The sequence below is a fragment of the Choloepus didactylus genome, chromosome 21 (assembly GCF_015220235.1).
Source record: "Choloepus didactylus isolate mChoDid1 chromosome 21, mChoDid1.pri, whole genome shotgun sequence".
NCBI classification, from domain to species: Eukaryota; Metazoa; Chordata; class Mammalia; order Pilosa; family Megalonychidae; genus Choloepus; species Choloepus didactylus.
The window spans coordinates 19,465,365-19,480,989 of record NC_051327.1 but is presented as its reverse complement, the minus strand read 5'-3'; the positions used below and the strand labels follow the sequence as shown (position 1 = coordinate 19,480,989).

The 15,625-nt window shown below is 45.0% G+C and overlaps 1 protein-coding gene across 1 annotated transcript in view; it reads left to right on the top strand.

Annotated features, from left to right (window-relative positions):
- The window catches only part of STAG3 (stromal antigen 3), a 38,790-nt gene that overhangs the window by 10,297 nt on the left and 12,868 nt on the right, over positions 1–15,625 (top strand). Inside the window, exons 11-24 of the mRNA XM_037814809.1 lie at positions 11,036–11,109; positions 11,262–11,385; positions 11,918–12,016; positions 12,229–12,308; positions 12,643–12,750; positions 12,981–13,095; positions 13,266–13,371; positions 13,531–13,634; positions 13,901–13,993; positions 14,121–14,210; positions 14,455–14,655; positions 14,775–14,845; positions 14,952–15,039; positions 15,490–15,570. Coding sequence (XP_037670737.1) covers positions 11,036–11,109; positions 11,262–11,385; positions 11,918–12,016; positions 12,229–12,308; positions 12,643–12,750; positions 12,981–13,095; positions 13,266–13,371; positions 13,531–13,634; positions 13,901–13,993; positions 14,121–14,210; positions 14,455–14,655; positions 14,775–14,845; positions 14,952–15,039; positions 15,490–15,570 — 1,434 coding nt within the window. The remainder of the gene's footprint in view (positions 1–11,035; positions 11,110–11,261; positions 11,386–11,917; positions 12,017–12,228; positions 12,309–12,642; positions 12,751–12,980; positions 13,096–13,265; positions 13,372–13,530; positions 13,635–13,900; positions 13,994–14,120; positions 14,211–14,454; positions 14,656–14,774; positions 14,846–14,951; positions 15,040–15,489; positions 15,571–15,625) is intronic.

Sequence of the window (15,625 nt, the reverse complement as noted above, 5' to 3'; positions counted from 1 at the left end):
CCACTGCTGCAGCAGACCACTTTATCAGTCCCCAAGCACTTCTCTTGGTAAGGCTCAGGATTCCAAGGAGCCTTTAAGAAAATGAATAATAGAGTTTAGTTAGCAATAGTTTAATAGACCTTTCCATTGAGAGGTCATTGCATGCTCATCTTTTTCCAGAATGTGGACTCAATAAATAGTTTCTAATTTAGAGTGAGTTTAGGGTTCTCTATAATTCCACTTTTGCTTGATTTCCGTCATTGGCATTCATTATCAAAAGTGTCTTAGTGTCCTGTTTTCACCCCCTTGATTCCCATACCTGGAAAAAACAGCACCATGTATTGGTCACTGATTCAGAGCATATGCCACATCCTAAGTATTTCCCAGTTCTTCAAGGTGTTGTCATCCAGTTGTCATTGAAACAGTTTCCCACTCCTCCATCAGGTCATCTGCTTCATGGTAAGACCAGTGAATTCCATGTAAGCATGAGCCCAGTGTAACTGTCAAATTAATTCTTGTCAGAAGCAATGCTGTGTGGAATACCATGATGGGGAATAAGGCATTTCATTAGTCTGCACAGATGGTTGTTTTAGCAGAACCATTGCGGGTAGTGAAGGCAAATCCATATCAGGAGGGAGTGTGTATTCCAGCGAGAACAAAACACTACCCTTTCCATGTTGCTAGGGTCCTTTGTGATCACCTGTCAATGGCTCACTGATAGTCACCCCTTTCCCCCAGGACTGGTGTAACATCAGAGGCTTCGAGTTGCTCCTCTGTTGGCTGTTTGGGCACTTAGTATGCCCAAGGCTAATGTCTGATTAGCCTTGGTGAGTGGAACCACATATTGCTGAATCCGTGCATAACCTGAATCCTTACATAACCTGAATCTGTGCATAACCTGAATCCTTGCTACCAGGCCACTTTGTTAATGAGCCCATTGAGAACCCTAGAATTTCCATTTGGTTCTTTTTTATGGTTTTTTCCAAGGACCCCTTTGATGGGCTGCTGAAGCCTTTGCATCCTTCTAGCAATGATGGCTTTTAATGCGTAGAATAGAAATTTAAAATGACAAAGGAAGCCCAGATCTTCCTGAGGCTTCCAGTCTGATAGAAATAGCACCTGAGCTGAGCTGAGCAGCTAGCTGAGAGTTCACAACCAACTCCCCAGGAATTAGAAACCCAATCGACCCAAGGTGACTCCGGAATTGGGGTATTTGAAAATAAGAAATCTTGGGCTAAGGGAAATTGAAACCACGGACAACATTCTTACTGTCCAAAAAGGCAGTGGTTCCTGGAGCAAGTTCCAAGCAGAAAGGCCATGCACCCCATTGTGGTCACCGCGGGGATCCACACAAGCCCTGGAGCTGCAGGTACAGGATCCAAGGAAAACCAAGTAAATTGCCCTGGATGCTGGGCAATCAATGCTCAAGACCTTGAAATTAGAAGTTGTGCACAAAGATAGAGGAGTAGATTGATACATTGATGAATAGATAGATAAAACAATACAGAAATTGTGGCGAAATAATAAAATCGGTGGATCTCGGAATCTGGGTATGTGTTGAAGTTCTCTTTATGAGATTTGTATTATTTTTGTAACTGTTCTGTAAGTTTGAGAGTATTTAAAAATAAAATGTTAAAAAAAAAAGTGTCAAGTACCCTACTTGTGTGTCATGCAAGGGGTTAAGTTTTAACTTTCTTGTCAAGTGTACAGTATGCAAGTCACCACAGGAATAGTGGAGGCCATTGATGAGGGAGGCCAGGTATTCAAGGAATGGAAAGAGCACAGGTCTTTCAGTCACTCTTGTTCACTTATGTAACCACTTTAAGTGCAGTTATCAAGTTCAAGAAATTTAACATTGATATAAGGCTTACAAACTATATTCCAGTTTTTCATGTGCAAATCAGTAACATCCTTTTGAGTCTTCTCCCTTGGTAGGATCATGTATTGCATTTAATTGTCATTATTTTAGTTGCTCTTTTTTTTAAATTGTAGGAACATATATATAACATAAACCTCCCCATGTCATCCACTCTCAAGCAGTACCATTCAGTGGGATTAATCACATTCACAATATTTCAGTACGTTCAAAATTTACCATTACTAAAACTTTCCCATCTCCCAAACAGAAACCATACACCAGTTATGCATTAGCTTCCCATTTCCCCCGTGCTCCCACCCCTAGCAACCTGTACTCTAGTTTCTGTCTCTGTGATCTTGCCTATTCTCCAATATTTTCTTTGTAGTTATTTGGGGTTTAAATTTAATACCATAAATCTATAACATTCTTGTTTGCTTTGATAACAAATTAACTGCACTAGTATAAATAATGTTCCTATACCCCTCCACCACCCACTTTTATGCAGTTTTGTTACAATTGCATGTTTATATATTATGAGTCCAAAACCACTGAGTTGTTTGTATATTTTATGCATTTGCTTTTTAAATCCCATAGGAAGAAAAAGTGGAGTTACAAACCTAAAATAAAATAATACTGGTATTTATATTTACCCATGTCATTACCCTTACTGGGGATCTTTATTTCTTCATATACCTTCAGTCTATTGTCGGTTATCCTTTCCTTTTCAACCAGCATCTATAGTAGGGACAGTCTAATGATGACAGAATCCCTCAGCTTTTGTTTATTTGGAAATGTCTTAATTTCTCCCTCATTTTTTTATTACTATTTTTTAAAATTTTTATTGGGATTGTTCAGATACCACACAATTATCCAAAGATCCAAAGTGTACAATCAGTTACCCCTGGTACCCCCATAGAGCTCTGCATCCATCACCACACTTAATTTCTGTTCAATTTTTAGAACCTTTTCATTACTCCAGACAAGAAAAAAAAGAAACTCAAATCCTCCCATATCCCTAACCAGCCCCCCTCAATTGTTGACTCGTAGTGTTGGTATAGTACATTTGTTACTGTTTATGAAAAAATGTTGAAATACTACTAACTGTAGTATATAGTTTGCAATAGGTATATATTTCTTCCCTATATGCTCCTCATTATTAAACTTCTAATTGTATTGTCATACATTTGTTCTGTTTCATGGAAGAGATTTCTAATATTTGTACAGTTAATCATGGACATTGCGCACCATAGGATTCAGTTTTATACATTCCCATCTTTAGATCTCCAACTTTCCTTCTGGTGACATATATGACTCTGAGCTTCCCCTTTCCACCTCATTCACACACCATTTGGCACTGCTAGTTATCCTCACATCTTGCTACCGACACCTCTGTTCATCTCCAAACATTTAAGTTCATCCTAGTTGAACATTCAGCTCCTACTAAGCAATTGCTCCCCATTCTTGAGCATCGTCCTATATCTTGGTACCTTATATTTCATGTCTATGAGTTTACATCTATAATTAGTTCCTATCAGTGAGACCCTGCAATATTTGTCCTTATGTGTCTGGCTTATTTCAGTCAGTATATTGCCCTTGAGGTTTTGTCATCAACCCATTTGTTTTTTTAATATAGTTTTGTTCACACACTATACATTCCATCCTAAGTAAATAATCGGTGATCCTCTGTATGGTCATATATTTATGTGTTCACCACCTTCACCACTATCTGTATAAGGGCATCTACATTTCTTCCACAAGGCAGGAGGGCGAGTCAAAGAAGGTAGAGAGTCTAAAGAAAGAGGAAAAAAAATGACAGCTAGGAAGCAGCAAAAGGAAAAATAACCTTAAATCAAAGTAGAGTAAAGAGTCAGACACCACCACCAATGTCAAGTGTCTAACATGCCTCCTCTATCCCCCCCTCTTATCTGCATTTACCTTGGTATATCGCCTTTGTTACATTAAAGGAAGCATAATACAATGATTCTGTTAGTTACAGTCTCTAGTTTACGTTGATTGCATCCCTCCCCCAATGCCTCCCCATTTTTAACACCTTGCAAGATTGACATTTCCTTGTTCTCCCTCGTAAAACAACATATTTGTACATTTTATCACAATTGTTGAACACTCTAGATTTCACCAAGTCACACAGTCCCAGTCTTTATCTTTCCTCCTTTCTTCTGGTGTCTCACATGCTCCCAACCTTCCTCTTTCAACTGTATTCATAGTTATCTTTGTTCAGTGTACTTACATTTCTGTTCTACATCTCCCAAAATGGTGTTCCAAACCACGCACTCCTATCTTCTCTTATCACTCTGTAGTGCTCCCTTTAGTATTTCCTGTAGGGCGGGTGTCTGTTCACAAAGTCTCTCATTGTCTGTCAAAATATTTTGAGCTCTCGTATTTGAAGGACAGCTTTGCTGGATATAGGATTCTTGGTTGGTGGTTTTCCTTTTTCAGTATCTTAAATATATCACACCACTTCCTTCTTGCCTCCATGGTTTCTACTGAGAGATCCACACATAGTGTTATTAAGCTTCCTTTGTATGTAATGGATTGCTTTTCTCTTGCTGCTTTCAGGATTCTCTTTGTCTTTGACATTTGATAATCTGATTATTAAGTGTCTTGGCGTAGGCCTATTCAGATCTATTCTGTTTGGAGTACACTGTGCTTCTTGGATCTGTAATTTTATGTCTTTCATAAGAGATGGGAAATTTTCATTAATTATTTGCTGTATTATTGCTTCTGCCCCTTTTCCCTTCTCTTCTCCTTCTGGGACACCAGTGATACGCACATTCTTGTACTTTGTTTCATCCTTAAGTTCCCGGAGACATTGCTCATATTTTTTCACTCTTTTCTCCATCTGCTCCTTTGCTTGTAGGCTTTCAGGTGTTTTGTTCTCCAGTTCCTGAGTGTTTTCTTCTGCCTCTTGAGATCTGCTGTTGTATGTTTCCATTGTGTTTTTTGTCTCTTGTGGCTTTCATTTCCATAGATTCTACTAGTTGTTTTTTTGGACTTTCGATTTCTGCTTTATGTATGCCCAGTGTTTTCTTTACAGCTTCTATCTTTTGCGAAATCTTCTCTAAACTTTTTGAATTGATTTAGCATTAGTTGTTTAAATTCCTGTATCTCAGTTGAAGTGTACGGTCGTTCCTTTGGGCCATAACTTCATTTTTCTTAGTGTAGGTTGTGATTTTCTGTTGTCTAGGCATGGTTTTCTTGGTTACGCCAATCAGGTTTTCCCAGACCAGAACAGGCTCAGGTCCCAGAGGGAAGAAATATTCAGTATCTGGTTTCCCCGAGGGTGTGTCTTAGAAAATTGGTACACCCTGTTATGCCTCAGGTCTCTGTGATTTTCTGCCCAGCAGGTGGTGCCTGTTAGCTTATAATTCTTGACTGGTGTGAGGAGGTGTGGCGGTGTTCCCCCAGGCTCTGGGGTCTGGTTCTGAATGGAAAGGGCCCCACCCCTTTCCTCTTAGAGCTGATAGACCCTGTAGGGGGAGGTCATTAGCATTTCAGTGGTCTCTCTGTCTCTCTGCTTGTGCTGTCTCCACCCTTTTCTGAGTCACAGCACTGGAAACTGAAAATGACTGGGGCTTTCTCCGCTGAGCTGAAAAAGAAACAGTCCCCTTCAGACATAGTCTAAGGCAACCCTCCGGCTCACCAAGGTCAGTTGTCACCCAAAGCCTCTGTCTGTTTTTTGGGGATTTGTACGTAGTGAGCAGTTCACACTCACTACTTAAAACCCCAGTTGGAGCTCAGCTGAGCTACATTCGCTTGCTGGGAGAGAGCTTCTCTCTGGCCCCACGAGGCTTTGCAGCTCGGGCTATGGGGGAGGGGGTCTCACGACTTGGATCTGCAGGTTTTACTTACAGATTTTACACTGTGATCTTGGGCATTCCTCCCAATTCAGGTTGGTGTATGATGAGTGGACGGTCTCATTTGTCCCCCTGCAGTTATTCTGGATTATTTACTAATTGTTTCTGTTTTTTTTTTAGTTGTTCCAGGGGTTAGCTTCCGCTACTCTCTATGCCACCATCTTCCCTCTCTCTCCCTCATTTTTGAAAGATAGTTTTGCTAGATATAGAATCCTTGGGTGGCTTTTTTTTTTTTTTTTTTGCCTTTAGCACTCTGAATATCTTGTCCCACTGCCTTCTTGCCTCCATGGTTTCTAATGAGAAATTGGCACTTAATCTTATTGAGGCTCCCTTGTACATGATGTGTTGCTTCTCTCTTGTGGCTTTCAGAGTTCTCTCTTTATCTCTGGCATTCAACAATTCAATTTTAATGTGCTACAGCGTGGGTTGATTTGAGTTTATTCTGTTTGAAATTCATTGAGTGTCTTGGCTGTGTATATTCATATCTCTTATTAAATTTGGGAAATTTTCAACAACTATTTCTTTGAGTATTCTCTCTGACCCTTTCTTCTTTTTTTGGAATTCTCACAATGCATATATTGGTACACCTGATGGTGTCCCATAGGTTCCTCAAGCTCTGATCTGTTCATTCTTTCTTCTCCTCATACTGAATTATTTCAGTTGTCTTATCTTCATGTTTGCTGATTCTTCCTTCTTTTGGCTCCAATCTGCTGCTGAAACTTTCTAGGAAATTTTTAATTTTTGTTATTGTGGTCTTCAGCTCTGTTTGGTTCCTCTTCATAATTTCCATCTCTCTATAGATATTCTCTTTCTTTTCATCTCTTGCTTTCCTGATTCCCTTGACTTCTTTGTCCATGCTTTCCTTTAGCTCTTTGAGCATAGTTAGGACCATTTTTTAAAAAGTCTTTGTCTAGTATGTCATAGGTCTGATCCTCTTCATTGATGGTTTCTAATGCTTTAATCATCTTTACTGGGGCCACTGATTCCTTTTTTTTGTTGTTGGTATGTTTTGTAATATTTTGTTGAAACCTGGACTTTTGATATTTTAATGTGTTATTTGTTGGAATTTCAACTCATGCACCTGTTCCTTAAGCTTGTATCCAGCTAGTGTTTTGACAGAGCTTTCCTTGAATGTCAGGAGCTAAAAAAAAGAAGAGGAAGAAGAAGGAAAAAAGAAAATTCCTTTCCTGTTCTTTGCAGATTGACCTATGCAAGTGCTCTCCTTCAGGTCTTAGCCATACAGTGAGTTTAGAGAGTAACCCCAGGCCAAAGCATAGTAGCCTCCCTGATCCTTTATGCACATGTCTTGTTTTGGGCATGCATGTTCAGCCCTAGGGACTCCCCCATTTACATGGTTCCGAATGTCCCTTCTTCCCTAGGAAACCGTTTCCTCATGGGCCAGGGTACTGCATTGTATATCCTAACGGTCAGCAATCCCTTGTCCCAGGCAGCACAATTTGACTGCTCTTCCACAATGTTCTGTAGGAGAACTCTGTGAACTGCCTTCTTCATGCAGGGCAAGTTCTGGGACAGCATGTCCCTCAGGCCACCACCAGACAGATGGGCCAGACATACATGTTCCTAGTATGTGCATGGAACCAGGACCAGGGACCCACACTGGTGGTGTGGGCTGACTCTGAGCAGAGAGGGGCCAGCCAGGGTACCACGAGATCCTACAGCTTTAAAGTAATCTTATTCTTAATGTGCTGTTTTGCGGGACACTGATTACGTGCTTCAACTTGGCGGGCCTGGGCTGGGGGACCTGATCAGCCCCTGGGGAGGGTGGTGGGCAGGGGCGACAGCGCCCTCCGCAGCCCCCCGGGCCTGGGAAAGTGAGGCCGGAGGCAGGCCCCATTTCCTCACCCAAAATATCACTGTTAGGGGAGGCTTGCCGGAGGAAACCGCCTTTTCCCCACCCCCTTATCTTGCCCGGACACTCCCCGTTGCCAGTGCAACTCCCATTACCACCAGTGCGCATACATTGTTGCCAGACACCGTTACCAGAGCAACTCTCGCCCCTTTTCAATCAACCTCCGCGCCCTCTCAGAACCAATCCAAGCCTTTAACCTCTACAGCTACCCCGCCCTCTAAACGCCCGATATAAGCTTGTACTCTCCCCTAATAAACTCTCTCGGCTTCTTCACCCTCAAAGAACCGTGTCCTGCCTGTTCCTTCTCGCCGCCCTCCACACCTTGCACGCCTCCGCCGGAGACCGGGCCCAGTCCCCCGCCTCGCCCTCGCCTCCGGGAAAGAGCCCCCGCCGCCGGTACCCTCCGAACAACGCCGAGAGCCGAGGGTTCAGCAACCGGCCGCCCCCCCCCCCCCCCAGACAAATCAACTGCGACCGCAACTGGCGCCCAACGTGGGGCAGGTCCTCTCCACACAGCGGTCCAGTAAACCACCCGCTCGCCCGGACGCCTCTCCAACTCCCCTTCTCCTCGCCTGCAAGAGTCGAAGAAATCTGCGCTCGAAGGAATTGTCCAGCTTGTAAGGAAACAAACGGATGCTATTTTCTCCTCGTTCGTGCAAGTCCAGTACCAGCGACTCGCCACCTCTGACGCTCCCTACTCCGAGATAACAACCAACCCTCCGCGACCTCACCGCCACCGGTCAACCCGCCGACCGCGAGGCCCTTCTCGATCGCCTGAACATCGCACCAACCTCGAGCTCCAGCTTCTCTGAACCTCCAACTTTAAACCCCCCACCCTCGTCCATCCCACAAGCAGCAAAGCCCCTGTCGAGCGCCCGGGCGCCACACCAACGCCGAGCTCCAGCCTCGCTGAGCCACCGTCAACCCCTTTTTCCCCTCCCCGGCCTCCCCCTTCCCTCATCCCTTAGCGGGCCTCTCCGGTAAGCTTCTTCCTTTAATTAGAAAAAAAGGGGGAAATGCGGGACACTGATTACGTGCTTCAACTTGGCGGGCCTGGGCTGGGGGACCTGATCAGCCCCTGGGGAGGGTGGTGGGCACGGGCGACAGCGCCCTCCGCAGCCCCCCGGGCCTGGGAAAGTGAGGCCGGAGGCAGGCCCCATTTCCTCACCCAAAATATCACTGTTAGGGGAGGCTTGCCGGAGGAAACCGCCTTTTCCCCACCCCCTTATCTTGCCCGGACACTCCCCGTTGCCAGTGCAACTCCCATTACCACCAGTGTGCATACATTGTTGCCAGACACCGTTACCGGAGCAACTCTCGCCCCTTTTCAATCAACCTCCGCGCCCTCTCAGAACCAATCCAAGCCTTTAACCTCTACAGCTACCCCGCCCTCTAAACGCCCGATATAAGCTTGTACTCTCCCCTAATAAACTCTCTTGGCTTCTTCACCCTCAAAGAACCGTGTCCTGCCTGTTCCTTCTCGCCGCCCTCCACACCTTGCACGCCTCCGCCGGAGACCGGGCCCAGTCCCCCGCCTCGCCCTCGCCTCCGGGAAAGAGCCCCCGCCGCCGGTACCCTCCGAACAACGCCGAGAGCCGAGGGTTCAGCAACCGGCCGCCCCCCCCCCCAGACAAATCAACTGCGACCGCACTGTTTGCCCTTTAAATGTTTTCTGGAGCTTTGAGAAATATGTTTTTGCCAGTTCTTGCTGTTTTGTTCGAAGTTCCTGTGGAGAGATGGAGCCCTGAAGCATATCATTCCACCATCTTGCTTGGGTTGGGGGTGGGGGGCTGATTTCTTTTTTCAGTCTCAGTATCTGAGACTGCCCTAGGACCCATGGTTTCTAACCGTACCAACTGGCTGTTTCTCTGTCCCTCACGGAAGGTCTCCTCCATGCTACATCATCAGAGAAGGAAACTTGTTACTTCTTTCATTCTCTTTTTTCATTCTTCACTGACAGGATGATCTTAAAAGCTTACATACATGTTAAGTCTGTCTTGGATCTTAAAAATGTGTATACTAGTGTTAATCTTTTTTTTTTTTTGTCCTATCTTCTCGAGGCTCTTGTTCTGTCAATTGTTACTTTCTCTTTTGATCTTTACTCTCTTCCTCTCCAGTGTTTTCTTCTCCTTGCTTATAAATGTATATAGGCCCTCAGATCTTTCCTCAACTCTGCTCCTCTGTGAGCTTCTCTTTCTATCCTTCCTTTTGGGGTATTCCCTTAGCTCCTGAATATCCAGCTGAATCTTTTTGTTATCCCCATTTTTCTTCTGAAACTTTTCTCCAAACTAACGACTTCCTAATCCCTATAGCCAATGGCTTTTTACATCTCTATAGAATTTTATACTGATAAACCCACCTTTCCCTTCTCTTCCTTCCCTGCCTGCCTCCTTTCCTTCCTTTTTCTTTAAATGTGAAATTTTTGAAACATTCAGAAAAGTACAGACACTGTTACAATGAACACCTTATATGCATCTTCTGGTTTTATTACTTAATTATTCCACTATATTTGCTTCATCTGTTTTTTTCTACTTTAAAGTAAATCATGAACATATCGAGATTTCAACCTGACTTCTCTAGAAATGGCGTGTTCCTACATAATCTAAATACTATTATCACAGATAACACAATTAACAATGACTCTTTAATATTTTCTAATCCTAGTTCATATTTAAATTTCCCCATTTATCCCCCAAAGTGTCTTTTATATCTTGTTAATTCCAATCAGGTTCTAATTAAGTACATTGTGTTGCATTTGGTTGTTGTGTTTTTTAAACCTTTTTTAATTTTATACGGAATTTGTACCTTCCCCCATTTTTTCTCTCCACATTGATTTATTGAAGAGATTGGATCAGTTGTATTAAAGAATGTTGCCTTTCACCTTGTAAGTCTGCTTTCTTCATATCTATTATCTAATCCAGGGTTTCTCAAGAATGGCAGTATTGATAGTGGGGCCCGTCCTGTGCACTGTAGGGTGTTTAGTACCATCCCTGGCCTGTTGCCGTGATGCGAGTAGTACCCTCTTCTCCATTGTGACAACCCAAAGCGTCCTCAGACAGTGCCAAATGTCCCACTGGGGGAAGATTTGCCCCCAGATGAGAGCCATTGAGCTAATATTTCTTTGTCTTTTTTGCTAGTTTCACTTCTTTTATCAAACTACATTTATGATAAATTCATCTTCTCGTTATTAATCAAAGATACATGTAACTGCCAAAGATGTATGTAACTATGCTTCTGAATAGCCAAAGATAGCCAGACAAATCTCTGAGATATTAGTTGACTATACAGCACTTTCCAGAATTAGAAAGTTTATAAGAGAACATAAGATACCAGGGGTTCAGGCTGTGTCCCATATTGAATAGGAAGTAGATGGAAGTCATACTTTGTTATACCTTTGTGGCCTTTTGCTGTTGCAGTACAAGAGATATTGACCTGTTTATTTCTGTCCTTCAGCTCCAAGAGCATCAAGAGGAGATTGAAGGAATGATGAATGCCCTCTTCAGGGGTGTCTTTGTACATCGGTACAGGTGAGTTGATGGGCACCTCTCAATTGAAGCAGGTCCTTGGTTATGGCATCTGTTAGGTGCACTTACTAACCTTGAGTTATTTGGTTAGTCGCAGAATGGATGGACAATGAGTTTGGCAAGAAGGTGACGTTAATTTACCTCTCTTTTTCTAGAGATGTCCTTCCTGAGATCCGTGCCATCTGCATTGAGGAGATTGGCTCTTGGATGCTAAGTTACAGTACCTCTTTCCTCACTGATAGCTATTTAAAATACATTGGCTGGACCCTGCATGATAAGGTGGGAGTTGAGTCAGTCTCCACTCCCCCTATTCCCCTTATCCACCCTGCCCTAGGACATTCTGGCTGTCCCTGGTCCTGCCACTTCTGAATTTCACCTTCTGAGCAGTTGTCAACCCATCAAGGCACTGAACCTCAAAAAAAAGAAAACCCCAGTGTTGGGGAGGAGTGGGATAAGGTAGAAAAGGCATATGCAGCAGATAAAATGTCTCAAAACCTGGGATAGAAGGGAGAAAGACATTCCCCATGAAAAACAAAGTTAGTGATTGACTAGTAATGCAAGGGTTAGGGTGGTACCCAAAGGATCCTCTTCTGCATGGTTGCTAAATTCAACCACGAGCCTCCTCTTCTTTTGTTTGTTTTTTCAAAGTAAGAAGATAGTTGTTCATTGTTTCTAAAAGATCTCAGAGTCCTCAGTATACAGGACACCTGAGCCCAGCATGAGTAACCTAAGGGAACTGTGGAGACCTAGTGGAGGTGAGTAGAGGAGAGTTAGTCACATGTCCGTTCTCCTTTTCTTCCCTCCTTAATAGCATCGAGAAGTCCGTCTGAAGTGCCTGAAGGCTCTGAAAGGGCTGTATAGCAACCGGGACTTGGTTGCGCGCCTGGAACTCTTCACGAGCCGCTTCAAGGCAAGATTGTGACAATACTCCTTTGCTTGTCTCTTTCTTGTGGTTCCCTTTTCTGCAGCTCATGTCTTTCCACTTCTGTTGCTCTCACATATCTGTAGCTGTCCCAGCATCTGCTTCTATGCCTTCTCTTTATGAATCTCTAAAATTCTAAGAGAACATGATGTTTTGGAGCAGGGAGAATGAGGCATTGAGCACTGTTCTCCTTCCGACAGGAGCGGATGGTTTCCATGGTCATGGACAGAGAATACGATGTGGCAGTGGAGGCCGTCAGGTTACTCATCATTCTCCTTAAGTGAGTCCTGGGAAGTGGAGAGACAAGCATCTTGGACATTTACCACTCTAGCACCAAGGAGACCCTTCCAAAGTCATATCCCTCCACCTAACATAGGTTGAGTCTTCCTTATATACAGATTGAAAGACAGGTCATTCCTGAGGTGCAAGATCTCCAGGGGAGAAAAATTTCCTATCCTCTCTAACTCTCTATACTCTTCTGTCTTCCACTTTTCATTTGAAAGTTCTTTGGGAGTTATGTCCACATTGTTTTTGCCTCTTTTTGTTTCTAGCCTGAGTTGTGCTAGAAGACAGTTCTCCACTCCTGCATGCTCTTTCCTTTCTTCTCTCGGCAGGAACATGGAAGGCGTGCTGACTGACAGTGACTGTGAGAGCGTCTACCCTGTGGTGTATGCCTCCAATCGAGCTCTGGCCTCCGCTGCAGGAGAGTTTCTGTACTGGAAGTGAGCAGGGCTCCTTTCATTCCATTCCAACTCTACTCTGCATTTCTCTTCCTCAGGACTCCCCACACCCAGTAAAGCCTCTCTTGCTATCTCATTCCTCGGGGCTTTCCTCATCTCTGCACCCCACTTTCCTTCACACCTCTCCTTCAGGGCCAGTTCTTCCTTCATGGCGATTATTCCACTCCTGCTTCCTCCCATGCAGTATCCTTTCTCTGTGTTGATTCCGTCAGACTCTTCTACCCTGAGTGTGAGACAAGAGTGGTGGGTGGAAGAGAGCGACGCCGGAGTCCACGCTCCCAGAGGACTTTCTTTCACCTTCTGCTGTCCTTCTTTGTGGAGAGTGAGGTGACATGTGGAGAGGAGTTGTGTGGGTGTTGTGCATAAGACCTGCAGGTAGAGGAGGGTAGGGAGTTGGCGCTCTGGGAAGGAGAGGAATTTTTTCCTAATAATAAATAGCCACTGTATAGAGTTTTTCAGTGTGACATCAGTAATTTAATGTGTACCCTCCCACACAGCTCCATGACCATGCTGCTTACTTGGTAGACAGCCTGTGGGACTGTGCAGGGTCTCAGCTGAAGGACTGGGAGAGCCTGACAAGCCTGCTGCTGGAGAAGGAGCAGAGTGGGTGTCCCGTGGGAGCCTGGGGAAGGGCACATCTCACCTCCTCGTGTGAAACCAGGAGAGGTTTCTTTCCTGACTTGTGAAAAGCAGCATCAACCCTCTGGAGACAGAGGGTGGCTAATCTGTGATTCCATGTTTTTTATCCTCTTGCCAACCCAGACCTGGGCGACGTGCAGGAGAGAACGCTGATAGAAATCCTTGTGTCCAGTGTCCGGCAAGCATCGGAGGGTCACCCACCTGTGGGGCGGGTCACTGGGAGGAAGGTATGGCAAGAGGGGGTGGTTGGCTAGGTTAGCAGTATTAAATCCAGATAGGTATATTGTCCAGCCTCACAAATCTTGGATTGGGGTGCCCCTTCCTCTGCTCCTCAAAGAATTCCGTTTTCAGGAAAAAGAAAGCCAAAGGTAGCTGCTGTATACTTGTTTTCTTCCCGGGCAGATAAGATCATGAGGAGTGACACACACATACACCCTCCTGACCCAGTATTTCTCCACACCATTCCTCCACCCCCACATCACTCTAATTCCAGGGCTTAACCCCTAAAGAACGAAAGATCCAGGCCGATGACAAGGTGAAGCTGACTGAGCACCTCATCCCCCTGCTCCCCCAGCTCCTGGCCAAGGTAGAGCTGCTCCACCCTTCAGCCTCATGGGATGAGCTGGTGAAAGGAAACAGCTCCAGTGAGGAATGGCAGTAACAATTAGCCACATAATAGCTCCTGAGTAGGTCTCATTTTCTAATCACCACAGTTCTCAGCTGATGCAGAGAAGGTTGCTCCCCTGCTCCAGCTCCTCAACTGCTTTGACCTCAACATCTATTGTACCGGGCGCTTGGAGAAGGTGAGGAGGGAGGAAAAATAATATGTCCTTTACCTTGTTGCTCCCCTGCTAGGGTCATGTATCTGGTCTTCTCAGGATCCTGGGTTCCAGAAAAATGAATAAGCCTTTCCTTTGTTGGCTGTCTTACCCTTGGAGTTTAAGCTTTCGACCCTATTCTTATCACCCCCAGCTTCTTCTCCCCTCCAGAAGACTAGTCCTCCCCATGCTGCTGTGATACCATCTTCTCCCACGGTTTTTTCCCCAGCACCTGGAGCTATTCTTGCAGCAACTCCACGAGGTGGTGGTGAAGCACGCGGAGCCAGCGGTGCTCGAGGCTGGAGCTCACGCCCTCTATCTGCTCTGTAATCCCGAGTTCACTTTCTTTGGCCGGGTAGACTTTGCCCGCAGCCAGCTGGTGGATCTGCTGACTGACCGCTTCCAGCAGGAACTTGAAGAGCTGCTGCAGGTGGGAGCTGGGGCTAAATGACAGGACACCCCAGACTAGGTTGGCCAGAGCCACAGGAAGGGGAATGTAGGTTTATGAGTTCCTGGAAAATGCTGTTGTGGACCTTCTTTATTCCTCAGTCCTCCTTCCTGGATGAGGATGAGGTGTACAGTCTGGCAGCTACCCTGAAGCGCCTCTCTGCCTTCTACAAGTGAGCAGCTCCCCTTCCCTCTCTCCCTCATCTTTCTACTGGAAGGCTGTGAAGTTGGTGTCTCACATTTTCTTCCAGTGTAACATTTACCCATCTCCCACCAAAGCGCTCATGACCTGTCTCGCTGGGAACTCTATGAGCCGTGCTACCGACTCCTCCAGAAGGCTGTGGATACAGGAGAGGTTCCTCGCCAGGCAAGTAGGCAAGTTGGAGGGTGGAGGAAGGAGAGGAGTTTTTAAGGATTTTTTGTTAGGTGGCCACTATCCCCCATCCTGGGGAGTGGAGCGGACACAAGGGAGAAGAAAGATCACGTGTGTTCTTTCTGTTCCACTCGGGAGTCAAGGATATATTGAAGATTCTAGGAGACTTCAAGTAAATTAGGGAGAGGTAGCATTTCTACCTAGGATAGAATCCTCTAAGGATTATCAAGAATGTTGGTTCTTTTCTACTAGAAAAGGAGCCAAGTCTTCCCTAATCTCATTTTCTCTCTTCTTCACTGCTTGTCTACTTCAGTGCTTTGTGAGTGTGTGTGGGTTTGCAGCTTTCTGCCTCTCCCTATGCTGCCCCTCGTTCTCCTGACCCACCCCTCATTTTTCTAACTCCTTTTTTTTTTTTTTTTTTTTCTTGACTTTCGTTTGTTACAGGTAATCCTCCCGGCCTTGACTCTTGTCTATTTTTCCATTCTCTGGACGCTAACCCACATTTCGGGATCAGATGATTCTCAGGTGAATGTGGGTCTGAGGAGGGGGAAGGGGGTGGAGGATCCTGTGTTATATTCTC